Below are 13039 nucleotides of genomic sequence, written 5' to 3' on the forward strand. Positions count from 1 at the left end.
CAACTGATTTAAAAAATATTTCAATTATTCAAATGAAAATAATATTTCCCATAAAAAAATTGGGACATTTCTAACTCATTCCACTTACGGAATGAGACTGTATGTTCATGTACTATCTCCTTCTTTCCTTCCTCCCTTCCCTCCTTTCTTCCCTCCCTCCAAAATCAGCTCCCTTATTTCCACAAGGTGTAAATGAAAAGTAGTATCTCCATTGTTATAAGTCGTCAGCGGGTGCTGCTGTTCTATAAGCTTTGATATGTTCTTTAGCATATATTCTTTTGCTGCAGTTGGTCACAGGTTGCTGTGAAAAAAGGTTGTGCTGCTATTTTTTGTGAATACAGAATACAAGCAGTGGGTATTTGTAAGACTGTGCTTTGAACAAAGTGTTGTGATTGAATTGCTTGTCACAATATTTGGCATGAACCATTCAACATGCAATTGCAAAGTTTGCTCTCTTCCTGGATCCCACCAGTCAAATTCTTTAATCGATGTGATCTGGAACATACTTTCCTTTTGTCTAACCTAGTGAGACAGGATGATGTAATTGGCACAAGTTCCTCATGTCTTTTTAAAGAATAATTTTCATTAAAGATTTTTTTTCCGCAAAAAATGGAAAAGAAAAAGAAAAAAAGTGCAAAGAAAAGGCTTAAATAGAAAAAAGAGAGATACTGTAACTACAGAAACTAAATTGTTTCCAAATTATTTTTAACAGATATTAACAAACCCATCATGTTCCTTCCTATTAATTATTCCTTAGAACCCTTCAGCCCCTTATTTAATCCTAATCATTTTCGATCATTAAATCATCATTTCACTTTTATTCTTCTTTTAGTAAAAAGTCTATAAAAGTTTCCAGTTTTTCCAAAAAGTACTTACTGTTTTTTTTATTTTATTTAATTCCATTTTTGCCCTGACTTACTATTATAATGGAGCCTGAAATTTCTATCCTAAGTCTTGACAATTGTAAATCAAGGCACCCATGTGACTGGATCTAATTTTATTACTTTTTTGTGGCAGTGATTAAGTGAACGTGGCAATTGTTAAGTGAATGTGGCAGTTCAGTGAATCCACGTAGTCCTATGGGCATTTTTGCTGGAAACCTGTAAAACTACCCCATAAATCATGGTCACATGACCCCAGAACACTGCAACAGGCGATAAAGGTGAGCCTGTTGCCAATGCCCAAAATAAGGTCATGTGGCAGCAAAGGAGTAAGCAGCCATGGAGCTCTGGAATCAGGATGTAAATAGCTTTGGTGAAGTCTGTCATAACTTTTAATGATCTTCCTGTAGGTCAGTTTTGCCATTTCTGCCATTGTCACAATTCATTCATGCTTTGTGGGCTTTTCAGTACTCTTCCATCCTTTTGCATATAGTAGTAGTAGTAGTAGTAGTAGAAGTAGTAGTAGTAGTATTAGTAGTAATAATGATGATGATGATGATGGAAGGGACCTTGGATAGTCTTCTAGCCCAATCTCCTGCTCAGGCAGGAAACCCTATACCATTTCAGACAAACGGCTGTCCAGTTTCTTCTTAAAAACTTCCAATGTTGGGGCATTCATAGCTTCTGGAGGCAAGTTGTTCCACTGATTAATTGTTCTAACTGTCAGGAAATTTCTCCTTAGTTCTAGGTTGCTTCTCTCCTTGATTAATTTCCATCCATTGCTTCTTGTCCTGCCTTCAGGTGCTTTGGAAAATAGCTTGACTCCCTCTTCTTTGTAGCAGCCCTTGAGATATTGGAAAACTTGTAATGTTGTTGTGGTTACCATATACAAGATAAGCCTTCGATGAGCCTTTTCTAAATTCATTATCCATAAGTCCAGTCACTCATTGTCAAAAGGGCAGCAGAAAGTTGAGGAGCTGCCATGGCCCTCAAACCTAGCAAGTCACGAGTGAGCTGATAAGCTGGGAGGTTAAACAAAGCAGCTGGGAAAGCCTTTCAGCTTCAGAATTAATGTTGTAGAATAGGGATGTACAAATTTCCCAAAATTGTATCATATTCTTCTCATTGTTCATTTGTGTTTGGAGTTTTAGAGAAGCTGTAAACATCAAGATTAGATGGCAGTATGATAGCAAAACGTTTAGGACAGACATGTCAAACACAAGGCCCGGGGGCCGGATCTGGCCTGTGAAGTGGTTTCATGTGGCCCGCGAAGCCATCCTGGAAACAGTGAGGGAACGGCCCCCACTGCCTTGGCCCTGGCCCAGAGACCCTCCTTCTGCCAGAGACCCTCAGATCTGTCCCACTCCTGCCCAGGCCTCTATAGGCACCCTTGATGCAAACCATGTAGAGCTGGCCATGCCCACCCAGTAGGCCATACACACTCTAGCCATGCCCCCCCAGTCGGCCACGCCCACCCTGGCCATACCCACCCAGCCTCCTGAGGGTAACCGCAATGCTGATGCGGCCCTCAATGAAATTGAGTTTGACACCCCTGGTTTAGGAACTCCTCATCTAAATGATCCATCTTCCACTTTGGTTGGGATATAATAAGCAAAGAATGGTCGAACAGAGTTCCTCAGCCATGCTGTGTTTCATCAGAGCATAGAGCAAAGCACAATTTTCACTTTGTGTACAGCTCAAGTGTCCAACTCTGCTCACAACATTTTCATTGTGCTTCAATGTTGGCTGAGTTTCAGAAGATGTGAAGTAGCCCAGCAATATTAGAAGAACTCAGAAGTATGCTGGTCCTCCTTGAAATGCCTGCTTTTTACTCCATTTGTAATGTTACTTTAAAAAAAAGATTGAAAAAATAAAAATCTACAAAAAAAGCTAATAGTAGAAAGTATTTAATTACTGAGTATTTTCAAAGAGAAATTTCTGCCCTGATTGATAACTGTGATAGATTAATGGAATGTGTTTTCCTCTTTTCTTTTCTTTTTTTTATAGTATCTGTATCTTACAGTTGACTGGATGCAGCTGTGGGTCTCTGTTTCAAGTTTCTTATCATGAGAACAGTAATAATTTTGGAACTGAAAAATACACACCAAAGGGTTTCAGTAAACGTTAGTCATGTTTTTCTTTCTCAGTGCATTCATATTCAGCTGTGATCTTTGCTAGGAAAAAAGTGTCAATGAATTTAAAATGTAAAGAACATTGGGATCTTACTGCCACATTTTATTGCAGTGCTGATAGCACCACTAAATTACATGTTATGTATTAGTCTCCGTTGTGCTGGGGAGTGGGGATTTTAGCACACATCCTACAAAATATGCAGACCCAGCAGAAATGAAACATGGAGATGTGCATGCAACCAGCACAAAGTGCCTGACATCTCATATGACCTTTGGGTTCTGTGCAAAACATCAACATAATCTCACAAATCATCAATCATAGTGTCATTGCCCCCACATTGTTTGAGTCTATTTCCTAATATATTGAGTCTATTTCCTAATATACCGTATTTAAACTACTCTGTTAAAAGAAATGTAAGTGCCAAATTCCATATCTAACCACAAGGTTCCGTCTTAGGCCCAGTACTCTTCAATATCTTCATAAATGACTTAGATGAGGGAATAGAAGGAGAATTCATCAAGTTTGCAGATGACACTAACCTGGCAGAATAGACAACACCCCAGAAGACAAGCTCAGGATTCAAAAGGTACTTGACAAACATGAACAATGGCCTTATCCAACAAGATGAAATTTAATGTGGAAAAAAGCAAGGTTTTACATTTAGGCAGGAAAAACCAAAGGTACAAGTACAGATTAGGCAAAACCTGGCTCAAAAATAGTAACTGTGAAAGGGACTATGGAGTCCTAATGGACGATCATTTAAATATGAGCCAGCAGTGTGCAGCCGCCGCCAAAAAAGCTAATGCAATCCTTGGATGCATAAACAGAGGCATAGCATCAATAGCACATGAAGTAATATTACCACTTTATAAAACCTTAATAAGACCTGGAATACTGCATCCAGTTTCAGTCACCACATCACAAAAAAGATGTTGAGACTGTGGGAAAAAGTGCAGAGAAGAGCAACTAAAATGATTAATGGCCTGGAGACCAAAACGTGGAAAACAGTTGCAGAAATTGGGTATGGCTAGTCTAGAGAAAAGAAGGACTAGAGGGGACACGATAGCAGTGTTCCAATATTGAGGGGCTACCACAAAGAAGAGGGGGTCAACTTATTTTCCTAAGCACCAGAAGGAAGGCAAGACAAGAAACAATTGATGGAAAGTAAAGGAGAGAAGCAACCTGGAATTAAGGAGAAACTTCCTAGCGGTGAGAATAACTAGTGGAACAATTTGCCTTCAGAAGTTGTGGGTGCTTCATCACTGGAGGTTTTTAAGAAGAGACTGGACAGTCACCTGTCTGAAATGGTGTAGGGCAGGAGTAGGCAACCTTGGCTCTTTTATGACTCGTGGACTTCAACTCCCAGAATTCCTGAGCCAGCCATGCTGGGTCAGGAATTCTGGGAGTTGAAGTCCACGAGTCATAAAAGAGCCAAGGTTGCCTGCCCCTGGTGTAGGGTCTCCTGCTTGAGCAAGGGGTTGTAGACCTCCAAGGTCCCTTCCAGCTCTATTCTGATTTTGATTCTGATTCCTTCTTCACTCATAGACTAGGACCCTCCAATATCTGAGAGTCTATGACCTTTTTCTTTCTAGTAAATAGCTGGAACAACTAAATATTCTTTGAGTGAAATCCTTTGTACAAAAGCGCTGTCTTAAAGTTATGCTTTTTTTATCCTTCCTTAGGTTTAAAATAGCATTTCTTACTATCTAAACTGGCTGCTTTCTTGTATTTCCTTCCCTTCTTTTCCACATTGATGAAAGCTATGAAACCTTTAGCCTGGGTAGGCAATGTGGTAGCTCTCATTTGCCCCATCCAGCAGGGCCAAGAATTGTGAGAGTTTGGTACAAAATATCTAGACGATATACTGTATTTTTCCGTCTATAAGACACACCCTCGTATAAGACACTCTGGTATGTGAGTTTCTCCGCGCCAATCAGCTGTTTGGTGGAGCGCCGAACAGCTGAGCCGGCAAATTTGGAAGTTCAGCCGGTCGATGATCTTGCCCCCTCCCCCCTCCTGTTAGTGGCAAGCCCACAGGGGCTTGACACCTGTACCAGGTGGCATGGCAACCCACACAGGCATGTCCTGAGCTGTGGAGGTTACCATTATTTTTCTGTGTATAAGACGCTAAACTTGTATAAGACACAACTGATTTTTGAACAGGGTGTTTGCAGGAAAAAATAGCATCTTATACACGGAAAAATATGGTAAATTGCCTCTTCTTGTGGCAACTACTGGGTAATAAGTAAAACAAACCTCTTTCCTCCTGAAAGCTGTTTCATATGTTTTCATTTTTCTTCTGTTGCACCGTTTGTTCCATAATTTGCAACATGTGGAAGTCAACATTTCCTTATCAGTACTGTCACGAGTCTTGTTCTCCCCAAACTGGCTTTATTCCCTAAATAAAGGAAGCTTGAACGAATATAGGAAGCTGAGGCTCTATTTACAGAAAATGTTGACCTTCTATCCCCTTTCTATATATGGTCCAAGTATGTAGATCAGTCTTTTCTAGACGCCATTCCAGATGTATGGAGTTCAATTGCTGGAATTGGAGCAATGGTGATGCTGGCAGGGAAGGTCTAGGTGCTAAACCATCTGCGGTATTCAGGTGGGGCAGTTCTTGTGTACCTGATAAGAATGTACCCACAGTGGTGGGCAGTTGAGCAAGTACTACTTGTAGAACTTTCTCCAAATGTTTGGGGGCAAGTTTGTGCATTTTCCTTGGCAGTTTAAACTTAACAGAATTGCAGGCAAAGTAGAATTTGCAGGTAATGGACCATGACAGGTTTTTTTGTGGCAATTGTTAAGTGAACACTGCAGTTGTTAAGGGAATGCTATTGCCATAAAGCTGACACATTGTTTGCTATGCAACATTTTTGTCCAAAACAGGAGCAAATGTCAGTTTTCAGCAAAAACATTGTAAAGTGTGGGCACATATTGGAACTTCAGAACTGGGTTGTAAGTACCTTTTGCAGGGTGCATTGTAACTTTGAATGGTCACTAAGTGACTAGTCATAAGTTGAGGACTACCTGTAAGGGCCTGAAAGCCTGACTCTGCCACCTGGCTTGGGGTCCTAACATTACACTGGAGTTGGTTGATGAATTAAGAGAACATCCCATCTCCACCCTCCCTCATTCATCCTCCTCCCTCCCTCCCCCTCTCTTAAGTGCAACTTCACTTGGATTATATTTTTTATTGTTTTTAGAAATATTTATATCTTATGGTTTTATTGCTTTTAATGTTGTAAGCTCCCAGAGTCGCTTTGAAGCGAGATGGGCAGCAAGCAAATGTAAATAATTACTTAGGACTTTGGCTGAGGTGAGAGTCATGGCTCTTCTTGATCCATACTTGGAAAACATCAGTAGATGTAATTTCTTTATTATTTTTTAACTGAATAGGATAAAATTGTAAGCACATAAATGCCTCCTAGAGCAGGGCTTTTCAACCAGTGGTACGGGTGCCACCTTTGGTACATTGGCACCAGGCAGGTAGTATGTGACCATCCTAGAAAAGTGGTAGCGGGAGAGGGGAATTAGCTGAACCAGTTGCAGCACCACACAAGCCTGAGCGAGAGATGTCTGGAGCTGCAGGGCTGTCCGGGCTCAGTGGAAGCACCAGGATCAGCACCAGGCTCCAGCTGGAGCTCAGCACTGATCCTGGTGCTTCTGAGCCCAGAAGAAGCGCCGATCAGCTGGAATGTTGCAGTATCTCCAGGGTCTTGTGATTTACATTCAGATGCTTGGCAACTGATTCATATTTATTACGGTCACAGTGTCTCAGGGTCATATGAAGTGACCAAAACCTGCTGCAACCACCCAGCAGATGGGGGGAATAAAAACCAAATACCCACCCCGACTGCCAATCCTCAGCAGAAATGCTCACAACAATGAAAACCTCGGACAGGAAGAGCGCTGCTGGGCAGGCAAGCAAGTGTCTTGCTCGGCTGTGGCTTGGGGGGCACGTTTTTCAGTGCCATTGTAATTTCGAACAGTCACTAAGCGAACTGTTGTAAGTCGAGGACTACCTGTACTTCATCAGGTTTTTTTCCTTTTTTTTGGTCATCAAGTTTTTGACACCTTTCTAGGCGACTGGTGGTACTCTGATGTTGCCATATCCTAAAAGTGGTAGGTTGAAAAGCCCTATTCTACGATGATGAAACCTGTTCAGTTGTATGAGGAAAGGTGCAAGTTTGTTTGAATCTGTTCCCCCCCCCCTTGTAAAAAGGTAAGTGCTTGAAACTTGGAAGAAAGAATTGTATTCATAAGTGTAATTCCATCCTTTTAGGGATAAACCTTCCAAAATTTCACATAGCAAAATTGTCATTTGCAAACAAGCGTTTGTCTGAGAATAGCCCTTAAATACTGGTACTATTTATCTAAAGCAAATGTTTTGTTTTGTGATTAGTTCTTTTCAGGGACAATTTCTTGGCAGGTTTATCGTATTCAATTATCTTTCTTTAAACAGAGTTTGGCCATAATCTCTTCATATGCTATGTTATTTTAACTTTCTAGGTCTCTTCTTTTATTCAAGGCTACATTCAGATCTTTTGCATTGAATCTGTATGGTTATAAGCATAATAATTCATCTGACGTAACAGTTGTTATCTCCCTGATTTGAGGAACTTGTCAGGTTGCTGAAGTCTGGAAAATGTATTTGTGTCCTGGAGATATATTCACTAATGAAGTGCAGCCATCAGGAATTTGGAAACTTGTAGTTATCTGTTGAACTGCATTCCAGACATTCAGACAGTGATGGAAATACTTGATTAATATTGCCAGGATAGCTAATCTCTTGCAATAAATATTATCATGTTTGTTAGTTTAAATTCTGCAGGAGGATAAAGAATACCCCTAGTAAATGGGATGTCTTCTTATACATACATTAAATTTAATTAAATATAATAGTTTAAATCAATTTCAGAGTTGATTTAATTTAATTAAAGTTCTTCTATGGTTGATTATATAAAATTAGGTAAGCAGTTTACAGACTTTTCAGTCAATGATTTTTATGCATCTATAACAAAGAAACTAATTTAAAATCTATTAAACTTTTAATAAATTGGTATTCAGAGTTTACCAGAAATTTTCAACAATAATTATAAATTCAGATGATCTATAGTGATGAGAAACTTCTGACAACTCATATTGCTAGATAATCAAACCAGTGGGTCTATGTAGTATTCAGTTCTTCTAATATTAGTCAATGTATCGTGCTTTAGGTTTGAAATGCATGTATTTCAGAGACTTTTATATAAAAAGACATGTATTCTAACCTATAGCTAAATCATATTCCACATATAGCTAACATTTTGCATAAAATGAATTACCGGAAAGTAGTCCAGGCCCAAAGCTAGTTTCTAGGACCTCAGAATATACTTTGTAAAGAACAGAGCCAGTCTTATATGATTCATTAAGCATTTGTATAGAGCAGCAAACTACATACTGAAAAGGAAGTTCCTATTCAGTTGTTATTCTCCAGGCATTCTTAAAGATTAAAGTGGTGGAGGACAGAGAACTCAAGGTTATAAAAATATTTCTTACCAACTATAGTTCAAGGAATCTGGATTATTTCAGAAGTCAACATAAAATCATGAAGGCTAAAATTATATTTTGTGTCTACTACATGTAGTCCTTGACTTACAACCATTACAATGACACCCCCCTCAAAAAAGGTACTTAAGATTTATGACCTGAATTCAATGTCTGCCCCCCCCCCCATGGTTACATGATTACAATTAAAGACATTTAGGAGCATCTTTTGCAGGCAGACGGCACTATTGTGAACACTGTAAATTCAAATTTTGTGACTGCCAAGGAGTTAAAGGGAGACTAGTATAGCTCTTTCAAGCTCTTTAGCTCGTCTTACTCCTCTGGGATTCAAACCTGGGCAGCTTGCATGTTAGGCAGCTGTATTAACCTTTAGGCCACAGGCTCCCCCTCACTCCTGTCAGTAGAGGCCAGGAAGGATATAAATCTGTGTGTTGGGTGGAGCACCTGGTATACCAAATATAAAGCAGTCTGTTCTGCGTTTTTCTCCAGTCTAGGAGCATCTTTTGCAGGCAGATGTTACTACTGTGAACACTAAAGGTTAATACATCTGCCTAATGTGCAAACTGCCCAGGTTTAAATCCCAGAGGGGCTAAGGAGCTTGAAATAGCTAGACTAGTCTCCCTTTAACTCTTTGTCAGTCACAAAATTTTGAATATACATACATACACATACACACACACATATATATATATGCTTGACTAATAATAATAATAATAATAATAATAATAATAATAATAATAATAATAATAATAATAATAATAATAATAATAATAATAATAATAATAATAATAATGGACCTTGGAAGTCATCTAGTCCAATCCCCTGCTCAGGCAGGAAACTACCATTTCAGACAAATGGCTGTCCAGTCTCTTCTTAAAAACTTCCAGTGTTGGAGCATTCACAGCTTCTGGAGGCAGGTTGTTCCACTGATTAATTGTTCTAACTGTCAGGAAAGTTACTGATACTGTACTGAAGGAAGCTAACCCAGAAATGTATTTTTATCTTGACAGGTTACAGCCAAGACTGCCTTCTTGTTCATCTTACCTCAGTATAATGTCAGTGTGCTGACAGCAGGTAAGAGTATAGTCCACTGAATTGAAAACCTCTGTCTGGTAGTCTTTATATTTCACTAAACTCAAAACGTATGTGGTTATAACCACAAACTTGCTTTCAATTAATTGTAGGTAAAGTGTCTTTACTGTGCATCAAATAAACAAACATAAACATTCACATGCTCACACATATAGATATGCACAAACATACAGAATCAAGAAATCTTAAAATAAAATTTTTTTCCAACTACTATATGCATCATATAATCAGCCTTTCAGGTTGCCTTCCAAATGTGCTGGAACTACATATCCCTTAGTTCCCAACATAGTAGCTTCTAAACAATGAAGCTTTCATATGTACCATAGATAATGAGTGCAGACATCATCTCCTCTATGAATTTCTCTAATCATCTTGTAAAATGATCTAACACAGGGCCAAAATTAGTAAATTCTGTAATGTAAAATATAAAAAGAGGTTAGAATGCATCTGTTCAATGTCTAGATAAGCATTTCAGTCTAGAATGAGTCACAATTCATATGTAGCACGGATAGTGAATACTGAGATTAACAACAGGTATATGTGCCTGCAGTTCTGTACAGGTTGTCCTAGACCAGGGGTAGGCAACCTCCGCTCTTTTATGACTCATGGACTTGCCTACCCCTGTCCTAGACTTACAACCAAAAAATTTCAGTTGCTAGGCAAGACAATTTTAAGTGAGTCTTGCCCCATTTTTATGATCTTTCTTGCCACAGTTGTTAAGTGCAGCCAATGTTCCCATAGACTTTGCTTGTCAGAAGGTCACAAAAGCTGATCACACGATCCTGGGACATAGCAACCATCATCAATACAGACCAGTTGCCAAGTGTCCGAATTTTGATCACATGACCATGGGGATGCTGAAATGGTTCTAAGTGTGAAAAACAGTCATAAATCACTTTTTTCAATGCCATTGTAACTTTGAGCGGTCAGTTAACAAATAGTCGTAAGTCAAGGACTATCTATACACACGAATACTTGTAGATAACTTGGATGATCAAATGAGTTTTCATTTTGAACTAGTGGGAGCCCAGAACAAACCTGTGTACATTCATAGTTGCCTCCTATGCAGACCAAACTGATTAATATTCACAGGTTTGATTACTGTCTCTTGCCAGCATTAGACTCACCCTTTCCTTCTTTGGTTCTGCTTCTTTGCATCTGCCTTGAAAAGCTTGGTTCCTAAATGGTTTCTCAGCTTAATTTTTTGACTTTGATCTTTTTTTCCCCCCACTCCCCATTTCCTTTCTTTTAGATGGTGAAATTGTTCTTTATCACTACGGGCTGAAGGATTTGGTTACAATCCTCTTCTACATCTTCATAGCAATCATTCTGCATGCTGTGGTGCAGGAATATGCACTGGATGTAAGTCTTTCCTCGTGCTCTATAGAAAACCTAAGTTGCACGAACGTTTGGCACAGTCCTCCCCCTTCTCCCACATTTCTAGTCCTGGGTTACAACTGAGATTGTAAAGTAACTTTACAGTCTTTGTTTTGCATTGAACCTTATTGAAGCATGATGTAGGCAGATGTGAATTTTCCTCTTCTTGAATGATATAATCTGTCTGTTTAATCTATCAGGTCTTTGTATCTTTCCCTTCCCCCCCCCCCACCTTTCTTTCCTTTTCCTTGCCTGGGGTAAAATCAGTTTTCTCTTTAGGCATGTTCCTTCTTGTTGGAGGGAGTGAGAAAACTTTTCCTCTCTTCCCTCACCCCATATGGTGGGAAGAAGAGAATTTCTGGTCACAGCTGGTGTTTGCAGTGTCCTATTTTCTCCATCCTGTCCATGGGCCGCTAGCAAAGATTGTTTGGTTAGAGAGAGGCAAAGACCCTTGTGAACTGCTGCAAGCACCATCTTTGTCTATAGCTGAGAGGCAATTTTAATATCCAGCACCTTCTGCTTATTTCCAAGTGAAAGAGAGTTGCCGCTGTCACCCATGATGAACATACCTGTCTTTGTCGCCTCCTCTAAAATCCTGCATAAGATTCTGTCCCTGTCTCAGGGAAGCCTGGGATGAGTGAGTGGGGGGGGATTCTGTTTCATTTTGCATGGAAGGAGAATGACCGGCAGCAAGAATGGATGCTGAACTGTAAGCCAGGTCAAAATGTGTGATGCCCCCATGTTAGATCGCCAGATCATTTGCTCAATTTTCCTGAGACGGTGTATTGCAGACATGTCAAACACAAGGCCCGGGGCCCAGATCCGGCCCGCAAAGTGGTTTCATGTGGCCCGCGAAGCCATCCTGGAAACAGTGAGGGAACGGCCCCCACTGCCTTGGCCCTGGCCCTGAGACCCTCCTTCTGCCAGAGACCCTCAGATCTGTCCCACTCCTGCCCTGGCCCCCATAGGCATCCTTGATGTGAACGATGTAGAGCTGGCCATGCCCACCCAGTAGGCCATACGTACTCTAGCCATGCCCACCCAATAGGCCACGCCCACCCTGGCCATACCCACCCGGCCCCCTGAGGGTAACCGCAATACTGATGCGGCCCTCAATGAAATTGAGTTTGACACCCCTGGTGTAATGCATGTCAGTCAAGCTCTGTCCATGCTTCTTCCTTGCCTTTTCCCTGAGTAGTCGAGTGGAATGCTTCTTTTTCTTCCCCTTTTATTGATTTCTCCTTTTCTCCTAGAAAATTAACCGTCGACTTCATCTTTCCAAAATCAAGCACAGCAAGTTCAACGAATCTGGACAACTGGTAGCATTTCATCTTGCCTCTATGGTTTGGTGCTTATATGTAATAATAACAGTAAGTTTTCTTAATCCTTCCTTCTTTCTTCCCCCCTTCCACCCCCTTCCCCCCTCTCCTTTCCTGATAGAAACTCTGGTAGTAAGATTTAGTAATAAAGAATGCTAAGTACTTTCTGCATTGATATCTGTTGATATGTATATATATGTGCAGAAAAAGAATGTGATAGCTGTAGTCTATATCAGTTTTAATGACATGATTAGAAAAGAACTGAATTTTCATCTTTCAAAAGATTAATCGGAAAATGAATGATTTATAGAACAATAAAAACAGGCATGGTGTATTAATTGAAGGAATTCTTTATAGCCAGTGAAAACATTCCAGATCTGTAGGCCTTTTGTTTTTGTTTCAATAGTTACTGCTTGACTTTTTCCCCTAGTATCAAATAGGATATTTTAGACCCAAATTTAGCTTGCAATCAATGTTAAAACTCTCTTTAGCAGAACTTTGCTGAATGAGGATTTGCATGGAGACAATACTGTAACACAGAGGCTTAAATCATCCTCTGTGTCAGAACAGTGATGAATTTGAGGAGAATGGAGTTTGGTTTTATTTATTTACTTAAATTTAGACACCACCCAAACCCAAATTAACTCTGGACAGCTCACAATATATGGTTTTTTCAGAAGTTGGAAG

General features: G+C 39.9%; 1 protein-coding gene across 1 annotated transcript in view; it reads left to right on the forward strand.

Moving 5' to 3' along the window:
- TRAM2 (translocation associated membrane protein 2) overlaps positions 1 to 13039 on the forward strand; it is a 42065-nt gene that overhangs the window by 17712 nt on the left and 11314 nt on the right. The window contains exons 2-4 of the mRNA XM_081314354.1: positions 9575 to 9638; positions 10909 to 11018; positions 12287 to 12403. Of these exons, the coding sequence (XP_081170480.1) occupies positions 9575 to 9638; positions 10909 to 11018; positions 12287 to 12403 (291 nt within the window). The remainder of the gene's footprint in view (positions 1 to 9574; positions 9639 to 10908; positions 11019 to 12286; positions 12404 to 13039) is intronic.

Source organism: Vipera berus (genome assembly GCF_964194415.1).
Source record: "Vipera berus genome assembly, chromosome: 1".
NCBI classification, from domain to species: Eukaryota; Metazoa; Chordata; class Lepidosauria; order Squamata; family Viperidae; genus Vipera; species Vipera berus.